The sequence below is a fragment of the Pagrus pagrus genome (assembly GCF_965226575.1).
Source record: "Pagrus pagrus genome assembly, chromosome: 1".
NCBI lineage: Eukaryota > Metazoa > Chordata > Actinopteri > Spariformes > Sparidae > Pagrus > Pagrus pagrus.
The window spans coordinates 33,252,123-33,273,352 of NC_140185.1; the positions used below are offsets into that span (position 1 = coordinate 33,252,123).

The 21,230-nt window shown below is 41.2% G+C and overlaps 2 protein-coding genes across 7 annotated transcripts in view; both read left to right on the forward strand.

Annotated features, from left to right (window-relative positions):
• Positions 1–5,799: 5,799 nt before the first annotated feature.
• On the forward strand, positions 5,800–12,511 carry aktip (akt interacting protein). Of its 3 annotated transcripts, none has more exons than XM_084355579.1 (10): positions 5,800–5,963; positions 6,705–6,830; positions 8,113–8,321; positions 8,583–8,647; positions 8,823–8,923; positions 9,142–9,230; positions 9,616–9,714; positions 10,436–10,543; positions 10,681–10,741; positions 10,946–12,511. In XM_084355579.1, exons 2-10 carry the CDS (start codon positions 6,783–6,785, stop codon positions 11,051–11,053), a joined length of 888 nt encoding a protein of 295 aa, XP_084211705.1. In that variant the 5' UTR covers positions 5,800–5,963; positions 6,705–6,782; the 3' UTR covers positions 11,054–12,511. The 3 variants fall into 3 exon arrangements, with proteins under 3 accessions (XP_084211705.1, XP_084211704.1, XP_084211703.1); XM_084355578.1 differs by having other exon boundaries at positions 5,803–5,963; positions 6,708–6,830; positions 8,110–8,321; XM_084355577.1 differs by having other exon boundaries at positions 5,804–5,963; positions 8,110–8,321.
• A 1,085-nt stretch (positions 12,512–13,596) lies between these two features.
• chd9 (chromodomain helicase DNA binding protein 9) overlaps positions 13,597–21,230 on the forward strand; it is a 70,575-nt gene continuing 62,941 nt past the window's right edge. For all 4 annotated transcript variants that reach the window (XM_084362696.1, XM_084362697.1, XM_084362698.1 and 1 more), the window contains exons 1-2: positions 13,597–13,909; positions 19,400–21,088. In XM_084362696.1, the coding sequence (XP_084218822.1) occupies positions 19,508–21,088 (1,581 nt within the window). In that variant the 5' untranslated portion in view covers positions 13,597–13,909; positions 19,400–19,507. The remainder of the gene's footprint in view (positions 13,910–19,399; positions 21,089–21,230) is intronic.

Here is a 21,230-nt window from a genome sequence, read left to right on the forward strand (position 1 = left end):
ATCTTTGAACTGACATCTGTACTGTTTGGTGAAGGAGAAAGACAAACAAATGACCGAGGAGCTCGGTACGTGTCAGTAGCTTGGTTGCAGTGTCTCACCTCTTGCCCTCCGCTGGGTTAAAACTTGACGCCTCTCCCTTTTCCTATTTTATCGCTGTAACCTGACAACTGCTCTTGCAAAGATTGCAGCTTAGGAAGCTTAGCTGCAGGAGCGAGTGACCTTTACTTTTATTATGAATATTTCTATTTCATCGTTATTATAGAGTGAAATCTATGCATATGATCAGCACAATGGATTTCTTTTTCATTAGTTGTGTAAAATGCCACTCAGTGAATGGAGGGGCAGCCGGGGCTGCCAGCCAGATTACCCCACCCCACCTCCCCCAGCCTCCCCCACCGGGGGGATCTGACAATTGGAATTAATATGCGTGGAGCTTTCCCTCTCCATTTGTTGGCTGAGGTTTTCCAAGCAACTTTATCAGGGGTAACATTATCGAGAGCTTTGCAGAGAGCTTCTTCATCATGCTCACATCCGAGTCTGCCCAACACTTGTCACTGTCAATCACAAGGTGATAATACACAGATGATTCTCTCATTTGGTTTAATAAAATCTCTGGGCTTATTTGAACTGCAGTCATTACAGCAAATAATTGCCGCATTGAGGTTTTAGCCGGGCCGTAGCCTCGGGGATAAGGAAATACTATTGCTATATGAAGGATCTGGCTGATGTTTTTTTTTTTAACCTTTACTCCCCTGTTGTTCATATTTCCAAAATGAATATTACATTTGAATCTAGATTTGGCTTTCTTTATTCAAACTAACATTGTTATTACATATTATCTGGACACGGAGTCATCTTTTTTCACTTTTTTATGTCGGCGCTGTCAAGACAGGTTTCACCGGGGATTGCCAATTGTAATTCTTTACTGTCATTTAAACCAAATTGTAGATCTGAATCAGCGGGCCTAAAACTCTCTGAAGAAATGGGCCGACGGAGGGGAACATATTTCATCTTAAATTTGAATTCTGATGCCAGGCTGAAGGTGTGAAGCCGGAAAACGCTGCTGAAACCACAATATATATGCTTCAGACAGGGACAATAAGACAATAAAATATCCCTTTACATCGTGGATATACATGAGAAATATTTAAAAAAAAAAGGATCTGATGCTTTCTATTTCTGTAGTGTCGGTCAATGTGAAATCTTTATGACTCATATTTTCATTTAAAGTAAAAAAATGGCTGGAAAAAAAAGTTTAAACACAGTTGCAACACATTTTCCTCTATAAAAGAAAATCCAGCTCCTACAGGGTCACATATTCAATTAGTTAATCCAATCTCCACACTTTAATTACATTCATTAGTATATTTGTTTGACCAAACAAGGTCACAATAGTTGATTAGATAAAGAATCCATGGCAAAGACAAAAAACTCATTACGAAAGCAGTGGTGTGGATATTCGCACCCTTGTTTGTGTCAGACAGTTTATCTCAATGTCGATGAAGGCAAAGCAGGCATAAACTTATTTGTTTTTCAGGTGGTCTTTGATTTGTACATGTCAGAGGAGCGATGGTGACCTTGCATTGTTGGCTGCCCCAATAAAGAAGCGGGACACTAATTACCTTTGTCAGTGAAGTGTACTTGGGACAATATACAATCAGATAACAATAATGGAGTCAATAATTTGTATTTACTCTGAAACTTGGACAATGTCATTTCTCCCAATTAATGCAGTCACCCATGCATTAAATTAGTTTTTTTTTCCTCACCCAGAAAAATAATTAGGGGTAATTGTTAGGAAATCAATCAATCAGCAGAGTGAACTGCCAATGAAGCATGGTCCAAACTAAAGGAAACGTGGGACACAGATGGCTTGGATGCGTCTTAACCCTCAAGGGACTTTTGCTGTGCAGTACACTGAAACATTCAAATTAAGGCAATAGAGGAAGTGTGCGTAGTAAGTGTGTGTTATTTTTTTAATGTTTATCAAAGTGTGCTGAAGCACTTTGGTGGGACTCTTTGTTAACTTCAGTAAAAAACTGAACAGATGAGATGAAAAGACGCAAAAAATTGATTGAACAAATACAGAAGACAGACTTTGCAGTTCTCACTAGAAGAAAGCTCGTTTTAACCTTTGGAAGAAAAATGCTATATTAACATTTGTTTACAACTTACAACTAACATTAAAGTCTACTAAAAATTCTTCATTGATTCGTTCAATATTATTTTCATGACACATACAGTATTTGTTTTTGTTTTTTTAAAGTTGTGAATAATCAGTCTCCTACAGGTCCAGGTGTCCACATGTGACTATTTCTTAAACAAAGCTTTTTTTCTGTGCATGTTGGCCTGTCACACACACATAAACAGCATTTTAGGTCTCTGAAACCGGACCTTTTGGGAAACTCCTTCCACGGTGAGGATATTCAGAAACTCAGTCATCAGTATTTACATCTGTCAGACAGAAACAAGAGTTTTGGAAACGATGGCTAATGGGAACTCAGAGTATGTAATATGATATTGACAGAATTGATGGCAAACAGACATTTATAATACAACGATGGAAAAGGGAAAAATACCTGTGTATGTGTGGACTGGGCCTTGTATTATACAAGAAAGTTAACATTTCATATATTGTTTGACAGGTTCAACATGACGCGTTTTATCCCGTGGGTCTGCTTACAATATCTAATATTGATGTGCGCGCTTGTGTGTACACTGAATGCTCGTTTCAAAAGGTCACGTGACCTCTGTTCCTGTTCCTGATGGTGGTAAATATGTTGACCCATAACTGACCACACAATCAAATGTTAGACTAAGAATATATCATATATATATATACAGTATGAATAGTTTCATCATGTCGAGATTATTACCAACAATATCTAGTTTAGTAGTATTTAGGCAATACCATGGATGTACAGCAGGTTGTAATAAATCACCAGTTTCATCACGATACAATATTATATCCATTCTTTGGACAGCAATGTGATAATTGTATTTGGCCATTATGAAAAAAACAACACACAAATCACTGTAAATAATTATAACCAGAACATTTAACATAGGTAAAAGTAAGTATAAGACTTGGATCAATAATAACTGTGTAGGAGAGTTGAGCATTTTACATTGCTCTTACATCCCTGCCTGGAGAAGACAACTGGAGGACTTGACCTTAAACACCTACTTGTTCTAACCTTGGATTGGCCAATTATGTTTTTTTGCACCGTTTTGTGTCATTCATTACAATTTTTTTTAAACTCTAGGAGATGTAAGACACTGACAAGGTTCAAGGTAAATTTAATGTCATCTTTTAAAGAAGGGTTTAAAAAACTAAAGAGTTTGACGTCAGCCTAAGTTATTTGTATTGTTTTGATATTCAGTGGCACTCATTCATTGCTCAGAGTGTTATTCATGCTGAGTGTTAGAGGGCTGCTCAACAAGAAGGCAGAGGACAGAGGAGGATTTTATTTTGAGGAGATGAAGGGCATTTACTACGTCAGCTCATGTTCATCTGTTTTCATTGCACAATATTTTGTTCTCTTAGCTTTACATTTTCAGTATAAATTTGATTAAAATGTCAGTTATTTGTCTGGTAAATGTTTAAGTCATTGTTTTATATTGACTCAACCAGCTTATATGGAAAGTCTACTTACAGACAGGTTGAAACATTAAACGCTTTTTTTTAATCATTATTATTATTATGCTTTTTCTTTGTCAGCCTTTTGTAGAATGCTATCTGGCCCTGAGTTTCACATAAATCTGTCCTGGTATATATACAGTTCTGCAGGGTGATTAAACCAGAAAACAGAAATTTTGTTAGGATGTCTTGTATTGCATAATAACAATTACATTTATCTTGAAACTTGAACGTAATTTTGGATGTTTTTTAGCACATCTTAGTAACATCTAACTTAATATAATGACGTGAAATTTTAAGTCTGCAGACTGTATGTGTAAAAATATGTAATTTACAACAGTTGTAAGGTGAAAAGCTTGAAAATGCACCTTGAGAATGCTTGAAAGGTGCTTGGATTTGACTATGGAATAAATCTAGTAACCTAAACACACTTCTTTCACACTGGACAAAAACCTTTCTAACACCAAATCATATCTGGCTTTTGTCTGTAGGGTGTTTATCAGCTCCAGCTGGGGCTGGGCGATACTGTTTTAAAATAATATGGCAATATCTTTATACTATATCATGATACACAACATATATCTTGGCCATATGAAAGGCCATTTTATAATAAATGCTAGTACTGGATGCTTAAATCAAATATCACAATAATCTTGACCAAATACCTCAATATTGATATTGTGACAATATTGTAGAGATTTTTGTTGGTACTTTCACATAATGACGGTTCTGATAAATAATTAGCAGTAATGTGGATATAATCAATTAAATTCGTAAAGGCAAGTACTGTATGAGAACAAGTTCAGAAAACTAAGTCATATTACTGTAATGGAGCCTTTAAAACCAGTAAAGACAACACTCATGCCACATCACAACATGATGATATCCAAAGTCTAAGACAATAAATAGACTCATATATTGATAATGATGTAATACTGATATGTTGCTCAGCCCTAGCTCCAGCTCTGATTGCCTTGAGGGAAAAAACATTTTCTTTTATTCCACACATTATTCTTCCTTTTCAAAACCTGCTGCTTACATAGCCATTGAGTAGAGATGAGCAGAGTAAAATTTGTAAATTCAGAGGGTTTTTTCACACTGGTTCAACACATTGTGCCGAAGCTTGTATCAAATGATGATGATCATGTGACTGATGATGCTTCGGAAAAAGCAGCCCATTCAGTGTGACAGCTTTGAACGTTTTACAACTAAACTATGTGATTGGCACATTAGTGGGATCGGAAGAGAGCAGAATAATTGAGAAATGTGACAACATACATTAGGGAGACATAATCATAAGTAACATTTCCTCATATCAAGTAATGATTTAATTAAAAGTGAGGTTAATTTAATGAATGTTACTCTCACTTTAATGAATGTTACCTCTAATCACGTACACCAAAAGTTACATTAATGTTTTGTGTTGGCAAAATATTTTATATCTTGGCTTTTTGGGACAACACATCATTATTTTACTGTAACATATTGCTCAATAACATCTGTATTTAATGTGGTACTTCCAAACAAAAGTATACAGATTGAATTACACAAAGGTTTTGTGGGACTTTGATTGCATTTGTATATATTATTAACAGCGAGGTGAGACGGTAGTGCTTCGGCCCATGTCTCGAAGGGCTGCTTTGAGTTGTACAAGCCACCAGATGTCGCTATTTCCCTGAAGCTTCAAATCTTTTTTGTTTTGGCACAAGCGGAAGGAAACAATCAAAGCTTCATCTCCTGAGCCAGTTTATCAGATTACATGCAGCTTCCTCTGCAGCCACAAAAGATTTTCTAATATGTTAAAATTGGTGGAGTTACCCTTTAATGTAACTGGGCCATTATTCATGTTATTAGCTCCACCTGTGCTCATTCAAGGCAAAATATCTGCTGTGAAAAATGTCTTCTTCATATAAAATGAACCTTTAGGCTGTGGCCCTGTTAAAACTGTCTCCTTTCCCCAAAAAACATCAACAGACCAACTGTACTCACGTTTGATTGACAGCCGGCCTTGTTTACATCAGCTACTTTTTCTCACTGAAGTGCGCTTTCCCCTTTTCACGTGACAGAAGCGCCAGCAAATCAACTGCGAGGACGTTTGTCCCTTGGACCAATGAGAGGCCGCGCTCGTCCACCGAAACGCCCCTCAATTAAGTTAGATTGAACTCCGGTTTCTGTCAAATTATTTAGCTAGCCACCGTTAGCCTGTTAGCCGAGATGACACCAAAAGGAAAGGCGAACAGCTGAGCGGGTTGTGCGAAAATTAAGCCGGGAGACACGCTAACATCTCTGTTAAAGTATTTTTTACAGCTCTCTAGCAAATACGGTGAGTTAAATAACTGCGCTTACCTACACTAAAGGCTAACATTTGAGAAATAGTCAAGTTCTGAGCAACGCAAAAAGGTAGCATTGTAAGCTAATGCTATAGCTAGACAACATTAAGTGAGTCGGGGAAAGCAGGTGAGACAACGTCAGTGTGCAGACAATAACATTTATAATCTTAAGAATCGAAAGAGTTTTAAATCAGATTTCCAACTGTCAGCTAAGATCAAATCACTGTCTATCTAATGTGTCTGAATAACGTTAGCTAACGCAACGTTAGCACTGTATCCTCAGGTTGCAGCGAATGACTCTTTAACTCGATATGCCACGATATTAATAGTAAATCCTATTCAACTTGAAATTAGAGTTGTTCAGTTAGCGTTACTACCTTTTAGTTGTTACACACAGACTTAAAAGACGTCTACAATAATACTAGCAGTTAAAGCTAGCACACTCCCTTTAACAGCTAAGTTAGCACGAAGCTAACGTTGAGCTAACTTAACCCAAACAATCCCTCATCTAAAGCACCCCGGAGTTATGGTTTTCTCTTTTGTATCTTACTCTGTCTGCGCGATATCTAATGACAACTGTCAAGTTGCGACGATATACAGCTATAGTGTTAGCCAGACAATATTAGATCATCATTAAACGCCGGATTGTGTGCAGGTTTTCAAGTTGTTTGTGTGTGTTTGAGCTGAACTGCAGCACCAGACATTTGTTCAATGTGTTTTCTTTTCCATCGCAGCAGCGGATGGCCCCGACAGCACTTGTCGTGGGACCTACATAAAGAAGAGGGACACCAATCCGAACCTCTGGATGAGTAATGAACCTTAACCCCTTCTGGAGCATGTCTGCCAATACAAGTCGTAAGGTAAACACATTGAACTGTAATGTGCTCAGTAACACCCCCTTTAATTTCTGTGGAGAAGGATGTAGCATCAAACTTGGTAGTACAGAGACAACAGCATTGACTGAAAGCTTATAGATGGCATTGTGCAAATATGTGAAATCTGCTGGACATGGTAGTCACATGTACTTCACAGAGCTGAACATTAGATCCTCTTCAATGGCTTTACAGCCCAGTTGTGGTGCCAAACATGCAAATGAGAGCCAACACATTCACCTTTATTTTATTTATAAAACCATGATAGTTGTACGCATCATGCTGTGCTTGTCCATCAAAATCAAACCCACATTATCTTACACAGATAACCATATACATTTATTGTAAGGTGGCTTGAATGCAGCAGGTTTTAACAACAGTCTTTGAGAAACCTTGCTACTTTTTTCAGTTTAATACTTGGTTCAGATTTTGTGCCACCAGCCCGTATAAGTTAGGTCTTAAATCCTGCACCTGTTCCCACTTGTATTCAGTTTTCTAGGAATCTCGTTAGACTGGAACTTGTTAATACTCCAGTACTTTAGGGTGTGGTCTCCTGCTTGTTTTTGGATAAGAAATTCCCATATGAAATTGGCCAGTTTGTTAAAATTTTGATTACTGGAATCCACTCTTTCTCAGTGTGAATACTAGTAAGTGTTACTGGTGTCAGTGGTTAAGCACATTGATTGAATATTCACCAACAAAGGGGAGGGGAAGTACATTTCAGCATGCTGGTGCAACCTTGGTGCTGAAGGAGGAGACGAGAAATGTACCTTGAGCATGGGTGTGATTGTTTTCCTGCCTGGTCAGAGAAACATTTCAACAGCATGCTGCAGTCAAGTCTGAGTTCAATGAATGTGCATGCTAGATCTGTAGCGCACTATTCACCGTCAGCATTCCTAGCATACTTGAACTCGTCATCGGCAGCGTTCGTGTGGCTTCCTTATGCGTTCCTACTGTATCGACTCTTATCATTCTGAACAGCGACGGTACAGCTGTACTTGAAAGCACTTGCTCTCGTCTAGACACTGCTTCCTGATAAACTGCAATCCAGATGGGCAGTGTAACATGAGAGGTTGACCAAAGCACGTGGCCACTACCCTGGGTCATTTGTCTACTCTTGGCTGTGTGAAATGGCTCATAAAGAGTAGCCTTCTCTTATCTGGCTCCCTCTCAACACTTTAACTCAGCCTGCTCTTTCACATAGCTAGTGTTATTGTTTTTATAGCTGATGTGTGCTGAGATTCCTGTTATTTCTCTTACTTAACAGCAGAGATCTGAAAACGAAGAACAGAGCGGGCATGGGGAGCAGAGAGCCAGCCCAGCTCGTCTGCCTTTTGGCAAAAAGCAGCTTCCACCCATTCCGAAGAATGCAGCCCCCATTACCAAGCCTGTGACAACGAGCACGCCAGCCCAGTCGGCCAATGGCACACACGCCTCTTATGGCCCCTTTTATTTGGAGTACTCTCTGCTGGCTGAGTTGTAAGTATTTGTCCAGTATCAGAATTAAAGGTTTAGCTGTTTAGCTTTTATTCCCCTGGCACTTGTCTTCTTTCATGTTTATACTTAAGGTTACTTTTAAAATGTTTGTAGCACCTGCTTTTAAAATGCATATGCATAGTCTTTATTGAATTAGGTTTGAATTATTCCTTTAATTTGGTACCTTTTTTGTTTTTAGAAGAAAATAAGGTCCATGCGTGTTTTCTGTTTTAATTGATCATCTTCTTACCATGTGACCTGCAGCACATTAGTGATTAAGCAGAAACTCCCTGGAATTTATGTCCAGCCATCCTACAAATCAGCACTAAGTAAGGACCCTCTTTTTGAAGTTCATGCATGTTTCATCTATACAATAATAAAATGTGGCTACTCGTGGATTCCTTCTTGAATCCTCAACATCTACTTGCCAAAAGCGGATGCAGAACAAAATCAGAATTATTAAGTGTAATGTTTTGGCCATAATTCTTGTCTTCCTCTGTTTAGTGTGGTTTGGAGTCATATTCATCAGACATGGCTTGTACCAAGATGGAGTCTTCAAATTCACTGTGTATATTCCAGATAACTATCCAGATGGAGAGTGTCCCGTAAGTACAGTGTACCTGGTTGACAAGTTATATTTTTCCCTTTTTCTACTGTACACAAAAAATTAAAAACGTAGTGTGTTTTCTAGCAGAAAAAAAGCTTTGTGCATCAAATCTTAGTCTTTATGCTTATCCTCAAGGTTTGTAAGGTTGTGGTTAATAATAAAAATCAATAAAAAGTCACAAAATGTCAATCACCTCTTTCTTGTGCTTTATTTCAGAAACTAGTGTTTGACATCCCAGTCTTCCATCCTCTTGTTGACCCTGTGTCTGGAGAGCTTGATGTCAGAAGAGCTTTCACCAAATGGAGGTATGCAGTTGGCTTTCATGCTTATGCAAGGTGTTGTCCTGTTCACGTATTCAAACATGAATATTTAAGTTAAAATTTAAAGTCTGGTCTGCAAAGTCTTTTGGACCAAACGGCATGAGTCTGAAAGGAAAAAACTGTTGTGCAATTTGAACGAAATTGTGAAAACGCAGAGGGGGAACATGTCCACCTAATTTCTTTTCTAGTAAACGTCATTACACAGAATTAAATTATGCATGTAACTAAAATCCTGTGATGAAAGCTTGTTCACTTTTAGTGGTGGTCAAAGAAATAAAGAATATTCTTCTCAGTCTTCTTAGTTTCTCACCATCTTCCAGACAAAAAGTATTAATGATGTTCTCAACTCCTTTTTGTTGTGCTTTGATAGACGGAATCACAACCACATCTGGCAAGTCCTGATGTACGCGCGCACAATTTTCTACAAGATCAATACCACAGAACCACTCAATCCCGAGGCTGCTGTGCTGTAAGTGTCTGAGCCTCCTTTCAGTTGTTTTTAATCATAAAATACTCTCTCTGATAATGAAGAATATTGCCACATTTTTCTGTTGTACACATATATTTGCACTCTTTTTGCATTTGCATGCCTTTTTTAAATGATTTTCCACTATCAGAACACACGTATATTAAAAAGCCTTTAATGAATGCCATTTAAGTTGAACAGACCATTAGTTTTTTATCTTTGATTAATATTAACTGATCATAATGACTGCACTATTGGCTGTTAAGTTGTACTGAGTGTCTCAGGAAACCAGCATGCACCAGCCATTATTTATGTCATTAATTATACATGTGTTTTTCTCGCTATGACAAAATGTCTGCTGTGAAGGAGGCATATTGTTAATGGGATCAATGATAAAGTCTAAGGAAAAATGCGTCACATCACAATTTGTCACTACTTTTTACATTAGAAAATGAAATGAAACAGAATCATGATCAATCTTGTGCTCACACAAAATTCTAGATAAATGTAGTACTTTTAATCTTTAAAAAAAACAAACAATTCTCATCCCTGCTGCTTTGTATCATGGAGCTCTATTTTCCTCTTGGCAATTCACATTGAACAGCCATGTGCTCGTCTTTTAACCACCTTCATACCAAAAAGATCTGGATTCGTTTTAAGCTTGTGTCATAAGCCACGTCCCACTTGTGTCATAAAGCAAACTGTTCTTTTCCCCCCACTTCAGATATGAAAAGGACGTGCATTTGTTCAAAAGCAAAGTGGTGGATAGTGTAAAACTATGCAACAGTCATCTTTTTGACCAGCCCAAGATAGACGATGCCTACGCAATAAGGTTGGTGAACTGTCCCTGCGTTTAACATTCTTGAACACTCACCACTTTGAAAAGAACACGCCCTGTAACTCCTGTGAGTGTGATGAAAGCTGATGTCGTGTCTCACACTCACATTGTCTTTGTTATCCATTTGATAGCTTTTCTCCATGGAACCCAGCTGTTCACGAGGAAGCAAAAGAGCGGATGTTCACATACAAAGTAAGTTTAAAAAAAAAACAGACAAAAACCACACAAGTTTATCATCTTCGATTGTTTATGAGCAGGAGAGTGCAGTCTGTTGCACTTCTCCTGCCAGAATCAAAGCCCAAAGGGTTTAGTTAAGCCAGAGTGATAGCTATGTGCATTCTGATTGGTCGAGCTGTTCCTGTTATGCAACCGCTAATTTGCCTTTTGTTGCTGTAGAGACGGCCCGAGGATCACCACAAGGGAACGCAGGTGTCAGGGTTGTCTTGGGTGAAGCCCGGGTCGACGCAGCCCTTCAGTAAAGACGACGGCTCTCCCCAAAGCTGAACCTGCAGTGTCGCCACAGCAGCCACTAGAGGGAGGCACACGCTTCAGATGCCACGCCGCTGGCTTACCTCAGCTGTTGACGTGAACTGGATCCTTGAAACATTTGGGAGAACTATATATTTAAATCTCCATGTTATCGCTCAGCTTTAAAAGCTTCGTAGGCATCTCCTCAAACAGCTTTAGAATAAGGAAAGTGTGTACCATATGTAAATCGACGATGACAAATGGATGTCTTCGGCAACATCATCTAGGCTGTGTTGCAATCAAAGAGCTTTCTCATTTAGATTTTCGGATCCATGCACATGTTTGGGCTAGGTGATATAACATACTGTCCCAAAAAAGGAGCTGAGAAGTATGAGCAAAGTGATTTTGCATTCATACGGTAAGTATAGTGGACTACATGATCTATACCACTTGTTGAAATTGGCTCAGGACTGTTCATTTGTCAGACTTGGAATGTTGTCGGTCACCGCTTTGTGAGTGACTCATCCTAATCACTCCCCCCCCATCATCACCTAATTTGATTGATGTGATATGTTTTTATTTTTGTTCCATTGGACAATGATTTCTTTTTAATTCCACTGTGTAAACTGTTGTCTTACATAGTTCCTAATATATATATATATATATATAAAGCAGAGCGGGCAAGTACGGTTTTAAATGAGAGGCTAAATAAGTAAGCTCGTATTTTATGTTGTATGATTTAAATCATTTTGAATGTTTTATGTACCGTTTGGTTATTAAAGGTTTGATGTGTAAATATTGGATGCTGTGCTAAGCTTTGACTTTGGGAGAGGTTTCTGCATCAGTGCTTGGGATTTTCTGATTGTTTTGGTTTTCTTAGCTTTCTTTGCAAATGTTACTTAAGCTCCCTTCAAAGGTCTCTTTTTTTTTTTTTTTTTTTTTCTTCTTCATAAAGAAATACAGGAATCCTAGATAGGTCTGAAGGAAAAATCAAAAAAAGTTTATTTTGATAAGATTTAGTTATTAACTAGTTTCAGAGCAGTTAAAGGAGTTAAATTCCACGGCAAGAAAAAACACATTCATGTTGTGCCAGACAAATGTAATTTTGTGACCTCTGTGATGTCTTCATCTGTAGAGGGCTCTGGCTTAATTGATAGTAATGTTGCCTAGCAGCTTTCAATATGCAAATGTCATCAAAGGATGTGTGTCTGAAAACCCCAGAATGAAATTACTGTATTAGAAATAGCATATATGATGCTGAAAACCTGTTTAGATCCATTTATAGCTGCTGTGAAAGGCTAGGGTGTGAAGAAAAATAGCAGTGTACTTGACACGCTGCCATTTGGGCTGTCGGCATCTTCAAACGTGTGAGTTTTAATGTGTTCTGTAAGGAACCCATTCCTGCTCCGGTTTGTGAAAAGACATTACTGCATAGATGACACAAGACTTTAAATGCTTTTTCTCTGAAATCAATAAAACGATCCAAAAACTTGAGTCATGATTTGGAGTTTTTTTTGTTTTCGCACCTTCGGGGATGGTTGCAATAAATTGTTTCGGTGAAAGTGAGAGTCCTTTCTGAAGTCAAATTGATTTTATATTGAAGTTTTCACTTCTAGTCTTATGTTGTCTTTCCAATGGTTGCTCGTCTCTATAATTGACTTGGGCCTACTCACACTATAGTAGGGGAGACGGCAAGGGGGGGAAAATGATTATTTTCAAGGTAAATGGTATTTAAGGTCTACGTGGGTGGAGTGTTTACTCTTAAAAAAAATGTACAGCCTACTAGAAGTTGTTGTGATTACTGCATACATCCATGTTCCACATTTACCTATACCGAAGACGACTACATATTCTGTAATACACTGACAGTATAGTATTCTTGTACAATCTGTAAGTCCTTGTTACATTTATTTGTATTATTGGGATACTGAATAGTTTTATCTACTGAGGAGGCTTTGCAGAATACCTGGGGTCCTTTCAACAGGCCTCAGGGGCCCAAGGTGTCTGACGTAACTTCAAGTTTCTATGTGAAAGTCGGTCCCTACCACTACAAAGAAACACAAAATGATCATACAGAGACCGAAAATGACTACAGAGTACTACCAAGACAACAACTACAAAAGGACTCACAACTTCCACAAAGAAACGCTCCAGAACTACAAAGGGACAGAAAACTATCACAAAGAGAAACAAGAAAGAGATACCGAGGCCTCTTTTGATCTTGGTGACCTACAAAGGAGGGGATGAAGGGCCTTTTATGTCTGCGCCCAGCGGCCCCTTGTCTCCTAATACGAATACGCTGGTGTCACTGTTAAAAGTACAGTAGTTTTATAGTACTCTTCTACCCAATGAGATCAGAAGTGCCATAAATTGTATAAAAATCACTATGAGCACACTATCGACTACAGCCACCAGAGGTCGACGTGTACCCGCGTGTGGAGAGCCGCGCTCCTCGCTCCTGTCACGTTTGCATTGAGGAGCGACTCCGGTGCATGTGCGAAAGTGAAACCTCTCCGGATTGGCTCTGGCTCGGACGCGGCCATCTTATGCACTCTGTCAACATAGGGACTTTAGACACGAATCCGTGACTTAATCAGCCGCTCTCCGGTGCTGTGCGGGGGCGGCACCGCGCTAAAAGCACGCGCACCGGGGGACCGGATTTTAATTTTAACGTGCAGAGGTGAAATTATGCCAAATTGTCGGCGGTCCAATCAGAGAGGAGGTCACTAATATGCAAATGTGGTGTTATCACAGTCACGTCAGCAGCAGCGGGTAGGAGCCGCTGCGCCGTGGTCGCCAGCAGGAGTACAACTACACAACACAGTCCCAACTTCGCCGATAACACTCTCCTTACATTGACGCCTGGAGTTACACTTTTGGGTTTCGTTTCAGGTAAGAATTGACACGCTCTTTTTGTAGATTGTTTTCTCTTTTTTTTGAGCGGTGAGGTTGTATTTAATTCAGGCAAGGAGCTGTCAAATTTGTGACAGTCGGTCAGTGGGGCTCGCCTCAGCTGTCTGATGACACACCGCCTTGCTGAGTGTGTATCTTCCCGGCAGACAGAAGAAGACTGTTGACTTGCCAAACTTGCTCGGCGCCAGTTTCCCGTAAGTTTTCATATAAAAAAACAGCAAACGCCGTCGTACTTTTCTCACAGTTTTGCCGGGTTGAATGAAAAAATACGCGTGTCTCCAAAGTAGCTCCCTCCCGTGGGTTTTTTTTCTCTTGGTCATGGTGGTCCTGAACTGACAGCGACAAGCCGGGCCGGGCTCAGTTCGCCGCGCACTTCATTATAAATGTGGACGCGGTACCTGTGAGCGGTGCCAAAACGCAGGTTACGCGCTTTAATTGGGGAAAAGAAAACGAAACTCGGTCGGAGATAAACAAGTTGCATTATCGCGGACACCATCGCTGTCGACCTCTCTCCATCCATCTCCGGCCTCCTCCTCCTCCTCCTCCTCCTCCCCCTCCTCCTCTTCTTCCTCGCGTCACGACACCTCTTGAAATCCTGTGGCTTCCAAAGTGGAGGCTCGGCTCGGCTCGGCTCGGAGCACGTGTTTACCCCGTCTCGACACCCTAACCATTTTAAAACCCGAGTATCAGATGTCCCACGTGTGGTCATTTCGTTTCCACTTGGCGAGCGGCTGCGCTTAAAAGTAGCGCAACACATTGCCGTCTCGCCGGCTTTATCAAACGCGCGGCGCTCACAGGAGCTGGAGCCATTGCTGCGGTGGAGATGAAGAGGATGCTGCCGACTTCAGAGGTGAGCCGGCGTCTCTTTTTGTTTGTCTTTTAATCAAAGCCTTGAAAGCACCGCGTTCCTGTAAAATCAAAAACACTTTAAGACTCATGCGTAAAACATTAAACGCGTCTTCAGTAACAACAATTACTTTGACAAACTTTACGCATTTCAATCTTCACGCCACACCGCCGCAGTTCTGATCTCCAGCTACATACTTGTTGATCTGAACGCCGTTTTGACCGAGCCTCGCCAGAAGTGGCCATTTCTATGACATCAGTCCATCAGGATTCAATGGCGACCTCGGGACAGTTACGCACCAGCTTCTTGTTGACATTATGCATGAAGTTGCACGTGCCTGAATGGTGCTCACAGCGTCATGGTTATGAAGGAAACAGCTGGCCGGCGACGGAGGCTTCAGGGGGGGACCGGTCTGTGTGCTTCAGGGCCAGATTAGAGGTGTTTTTAAAAGGTTAGCAGCGCCTTGGCTAGCAGGGCCAGGGGTATGGTGCACTGATCCATGGCACACTGGAAAGATGAGGAAGAGCAGGTCATCCAGTAATTGGAGGGTCTGGTTCAATCCCTGACTCCCCCAACTGCATGTCGAAGTATCCCTGAGCAAGATACCGAACCCCAAACTGCTCCTGATGAGCAGTTGGCACCTTGCATGGCAGCCTCTGCCATCAGAGTGTGAATGGGTGAATATGACAAGTGTTGTAAAGCGCTTTGAGAGGTCTGTAGACTGGAAAAAGCGCTATAGAAATGAAAGTCCATTTCTCTCCAGTTAACTGTTATAAATGTAGCTTGAATGGACTCCTTACCTCATCTCATCTTTCAGCTTGTGTTCGGCTGTGTCTCAGGCTTACTTTGAATTATACCGACAAGAGGATATCAGCTGGAAGTGATTTCAGCTCATACAAATCAGCAGAATCTTCATCACAGACCACTAGCACCTCATACATTGTCTTTTGTTTGGCACAAACCCAAAAGTGTCATCTGAAATGATAAGTGCCCATCTTGCCTGAGTATCACTATCGTTACAAACACGAGTGCATGGAAAAGAAAGTATTTGGATACTAGGGCTGCACGATATGGTCAAAAAGTGATATTACGATTATTTTGACAGATATTGCAATATAATTCATGATTATTATGGATAATTACATTTTACATCACGATTTTCATTGTCATTGGAAAAAAAATTTCCCCCTTTTCTCTCTGCCGAACAAAAGTTGTTTTATTACATCGGAAGAACAAGCTTTGTAGGCTGGAGCATCCAGCAAGTACAAAATTTCATTAAAACATTGTTTTGTGACACATTTTACCTCTTAAAAAATAATTGCAGTTCGTGCAATTTGGCTATTGCACTTAGTCATACTGCAATTTCAATTATTTTGTGATTAATTGTGCAGCCCTATAAGATACTTCAAAATCTCTTTTTTAGGGTAAGCGATAGTCTAATTAACTTGTGAGTACGACTCGGAAAAGTTGCAGTTTTCTTGTACTTAATTTGTTTAGATGTGGCACGTTTTGCGCTCTCAATTCTTCCTCAAGCAGTGTGGTCTCCTCTCTCTTACCCGTGGTCCACGCTACCTGCTTGCGTAGTGCGTGACGGCTGTGTTGCTGAGCTGCGGCTCATTCGCGTGTGTCCCTCCACAGGCAGCGTTTACAACATATCAATAAATATGACCATGTGATTTTCCTTAAACCCCGTCGAAAGAGCAAGTAAGAGTGGGAGAAAGAAAAAGAGTGCACAGGAAAAATAGACTGCCCTTCAACTGTTCTCTCCATGTCTGTGACATATTCTACAGATACAGATATTAAAACGCTGGTGTGATGTCGATAAGACTTTCTACAAGTCGTTTTCAGGTCTAGACGACATGCCGCTGCAGCCACGCTTGACTCACGCATGAGCTGCCCTACTAATGCCCGCAGGATGCCCGCTCTAACCTGTTAACATGGACGCGGAAATGAAAAGCAAGACGTTCCACCATGCACAAACGCTGCTCATGCTGGCAGTGCGTTGAGCCTCTTGTTTTGCTTGTTGTTGAGTGTGATACGAAGAGGCCTAAAACAATTAGCAGCAAGGAATGTCACTTTTCAAGACGGTCTCATGATTCCCCAATAAAAAGGATCATAAACAAAGCCCTGGAGTGAGTTGGAAGCACAACCCAAGCTGAAAACAGGATGAGCTTATTATTTGGAAACTGTTGATGGTGGTTGTTTTCTACCTCCCACTGTTAAGTTTTTGATTTAGGTTTGGTTTAGGCTTCACGTTTTTAATCATTTGAATTACTTTACCACATGCCGAATGATCTGCTGGAAATAAAACTAATTAATGTCAGGTGTGAATTAAGTATGAAGCACACCACTTGGTGGATAGCCTGGCTATGGTCCTCAACAGAATTCCTGTTCAGAACAAGATATAATCTGTTCTGGTTACATATTCTGTCTGTACAACACTAAAAACTAGCATGGCACTCAGTAGAGTGCATACCTTTGCCAACGCCCAACACTCCCCTTTGATTCAATCAAGCCTACAATATCAAATTCACTGCATGACTCTAAATTTTAAACCACCCGCAACTGATTAACCATATTTTAAGCTAACCAGATCCAGGATCCACATCAAATTGTATTCACTCAGATATACCAGCCACCTAAATACACCTAATTTTTTCTCACAATATCTTGCAATGTTAAAGAAAGTGAGAAAACATTCCTGGATCCTCCCCTTTATCCGGATCTGCACCAAAAGTTAATAGGGTCTATTCTGGGCCAAGACCCATCATCCTTCCAAGTTTTGTTGAAATCCGTTCAGTAGCTTTTGCGTAATCCTGTTAAAAAACCAACCAACCATCAAAAGGGACACAGGTGAAAACATGATCTGTCATGTTATGTAAATGATTGGGCTAAAATAAAGAAAACATTTATAGGGGAATAACAGATATGCCTGTGTATAAAACTTAAATGAGTGATATGACACATGAACAACCGCAGGTGTAACACATTATGATTAGTGTCCAATTAGTGACTTCAAAAACAGGAATAATTTCATACGAGCTTCAGAAACCTACTAACAAACGGCAAATCAGTCACAGAACGACTGGTATGAAAATAGGACGGAGCGGTGATGCAGTGATTAGCAGAAGGATCTGGGTCTTGACCTACTGAACGACAGGGGCCTCTCCATGTGCAGTTTAAATGTTCTCACTGGACCTGCGTGGGTGTTCTCTAGGTACTTGAGTCTCCTCTCACAGTCCAAACACAAACACATGCAGGTCAGGTTTACTGGTGACTCAAGAAATGCACGTAGGCGTCAATGCGAAGCATGAGTGGTTAGTAGGGACCGGTCCAGGGTTTGCCCATGTCTCTCACTCAATGTGAACTGGGAAAGGCTCCAGCACCAAGACCAATAGTGATACAGTTAAGTACAGATGATATATGTATGCTTTAGTTTGATATGGGCCAAGCATGCAACCTGGGCAGATAAACATTTTAACTACATACCCTAATTGTTGAAAAATATCATTTTAGCGCAACAGCTCAGGCATGTTGCTTATGTTTCCTCACAGACCATGTTCACCATGTTCGCTCACCAGACAGTACAATTACATAAACATAAATGTTGCCTGATGTGTATTGGGATTTAAGGATATTTAGTTACTCTGTCCACCATTGCCATTCTTGCTTTTAAAGCCAAGTCATTTTTAGTGACTAATTTGGCACATGATTTCAAATCACACATGGAGAAATTGAGGCCGTCATAGTTGGGGGGGGGGGTGGGAAAAAAAACTGTGGCCAACACCCAGTATATTTAATTGAGTGGAGTGAATGCAAAAAATAAAACTATATCTTATGAAATAAAACCTACAAGTTAGATAAGATACTACGTAAGTGTCTTTGTGCTTTTGTGTGACTGTGTGCATAGCAAGTCAGCACATAATGACTGACCTGGGTAAGCTTCTGTCATCTTCCGCTGGTCTGTGGTTGCAGAACACACACACACACACACACACACACACACACACACTCGCATACTCAAAGGACCTCATCTGCCTGTGTCCCTCGCTGTTGAAATTCTATCAGCTGTCTGCACCTCCCACACATTCTGCAGTAGCAGGGCAGGCAGCTTCATTGGTTGTGGGGGTGGGGGGTTGAGGTGCATTTGTGTGTCTGTGTGAAAGGGGAGGGGGTACAGGAAGAGGCACCTGCTGATCACTGGCGGTTGGTTTGCACCAGCTGCTTTGCTACACACATGAAAGGCAGTGCTGATAGCTAATTGACAGTACCAAATTTCTCTCTGAGCCTTCTGACCTTGCTGTTACCTGCCATTTGATAGCTTTTATATGACTCTGCAATGCCATTTGTGTCATTCTACTAGCATACAAGCATTTATAACTGATGAGGGAATAGATGCTAAAAATAGACAATTATAAATACATGTAGATATAGAAAAAAATGCATGTGATGAGTTGTTTATTTATCGTCACTGAAAATTATTCATTTGCGTGTTTGTGTTTGAGTAGCTTGTTGTTTGTTTTGCAAACTGTTATCTGATGTTCATCTAGACCACACATTTTCATCTTCTCATTATTAATGTTGTGTTTAAATAATTATTTCCCTTTTTGTTTTTGGGACAGGGACACAATATAATGGACATGCTGTAGCTCTGCAGACAGCGTGGCTCATTGGGACCATTTTGGATCCAGTGGAGTTCCAAAGGTTCCAGTTACCCTCCGGCCTCGGCAATGGACTTCTTTAATGACCCTAACCTCTTTGTTGGGGGTTTGGAAGGGCTGGATGAGGATGGCTTCGCTTCAGCACCTTCACTTGTGGATGAGCTAAACCTCAGTGCTGACTTTGAGCCGCTCCAAGTGGAGCCTCTTGGCCCAGGGAAGCACCAAGACATGATGCCACCAGTTACTACACAACAAACCATGCCTACTTACAGTGAGCAGATGGGTCACTACATTGGCATGAAGGCACAGAATCCTATGGCACAGGCATTTCCTGGTCCTGGGGGCACAGGTGGTGGAGGCAGTGGCTTGATTGCAGACCAACATGGCCAGTACCACAATGCTGCCATGAGCCAAGTACCTCAATCCAATGGGCTGTTCTGTAACAGTAGCAGTCCAATGTGGGGCAACGAAGACCAGAATGGGAATATGTACCACCCCTTATCTCAACAGCAGCAACATCAGCAACAACAGCTCTGTCATCAGCAGCAACTGCACAACCAGCAAATTCATGTCAGACAACAACCAACACAGCAGCAACAACACCACCCGTGTCATCAACAACAGGAGCAGCAGCACAGAATGCGGCAGCAGCAGCTGCAACAACAGCAAAGTCATCAGCAGCAGCTGTTAAACCAGCGACAGCACCAACAAATTAACACACAGACTTTGTCCCTGCAGCAACAGCACCATCACAATTTCTCCTTTCACCAGGGCGGTCAATCTCAGAGCCAACAGCAAATTCACCATACTCCGCAGCAGGTCCAGCACCAACTAACTGTAGGAGGGCAAAGGTTCCATTCAAGGGCTCTGCCAAGTAAGTCGTATTTGGATAGTCAAAATGCTTCTCTGAGCGGTACTTGCTTGCAACCACAGCAGCAGCAGGGTAGCTACCAGTTGACCAGGGGTGGTCAAGCCTTCTCTGGATCAGGACCTGAAGACCCTAACCTGCCCTTCCCCATGCATTCGTCATCGATGGTTCACTCCCTGCCCACATGCTCTGCCACTGCTTACCAACCGGCTCCGTACCCTGCCTACCCTGGAGAGCCAGAAATACCTAGTCTCAGTCAGCAGTCTTTGTCATCAGCCTCAGTGTCTAGGCCAACCACCACTGCTGCACCCCTCACTCCTACAGTGCCTGAGCTCCCAGGGACAATATGTCAGTTTCCATCAGCAGCTGTTATGAGTCAAAAGCACACCAGGGCCCCAGTTAGCCAGGCAGATGAATGTCCTTTCCGGGCCTTGCGTTGTTCTGGAGAAGCCCAGGGAAACTGCAAGTCATCTGAGATATTTGGTGAATCTATGAGGTGCTACCCCAATATGGTCAGCCAGTTGCCCTCTGAGCAGCCTCAGAGCTGCGGGGCCATCAACACTAATGGATACCAAGCATTGGGAGACACTCTCCTTCCACCAGATGCTCATGACGGAGACTTGGAGGGCCTGGAGCCTCCGGACCTCTTGCCTGACCTACTGCCCCAGCTGGAGGCTGCTCTCAGCCAAGAGGATAACTCCAACTGTTCCTGGGGCGAGTCCAGTCATGAGGGGGGACATGAGCCCAGGAAATCACCACCTGTTGAATTCAAGGAAGAGAAGGTATTACAATGTTACAAACTTAAGTCATTTTCATTTTTGGTTCTTTGGGCTGTTATGTGGCAGAGCAAAGCTTGAAATGTGAAATTCTCTTTGCCCGAGTCTAATTTATGTCCTTACAGCCTAGGTACTCTCTCCTTTACCC

Coding starts and splice junctions, on each gene's coding strand:
- aktip (XM_084355578.1), top strand. CDS start 6,783: ATGAACCTTAACCCCTTCTGGAGCATGTCTGCCAATACAAGTCGTAAG. Junction 6,831..8,109: donor CTGCCAATACAAGTCGTAAG/GTAAACACATTG, acceptor CTTACTTAACAG/CAGAGATCTGAAAACGAAGA. Junction 10,742..10,945: donor AGCGGATGTTCACATACAAA/GTAAGTTTAAAA, acceptor TTGTTGCTGTAG/AGACGGCCCGAGGATCACCA.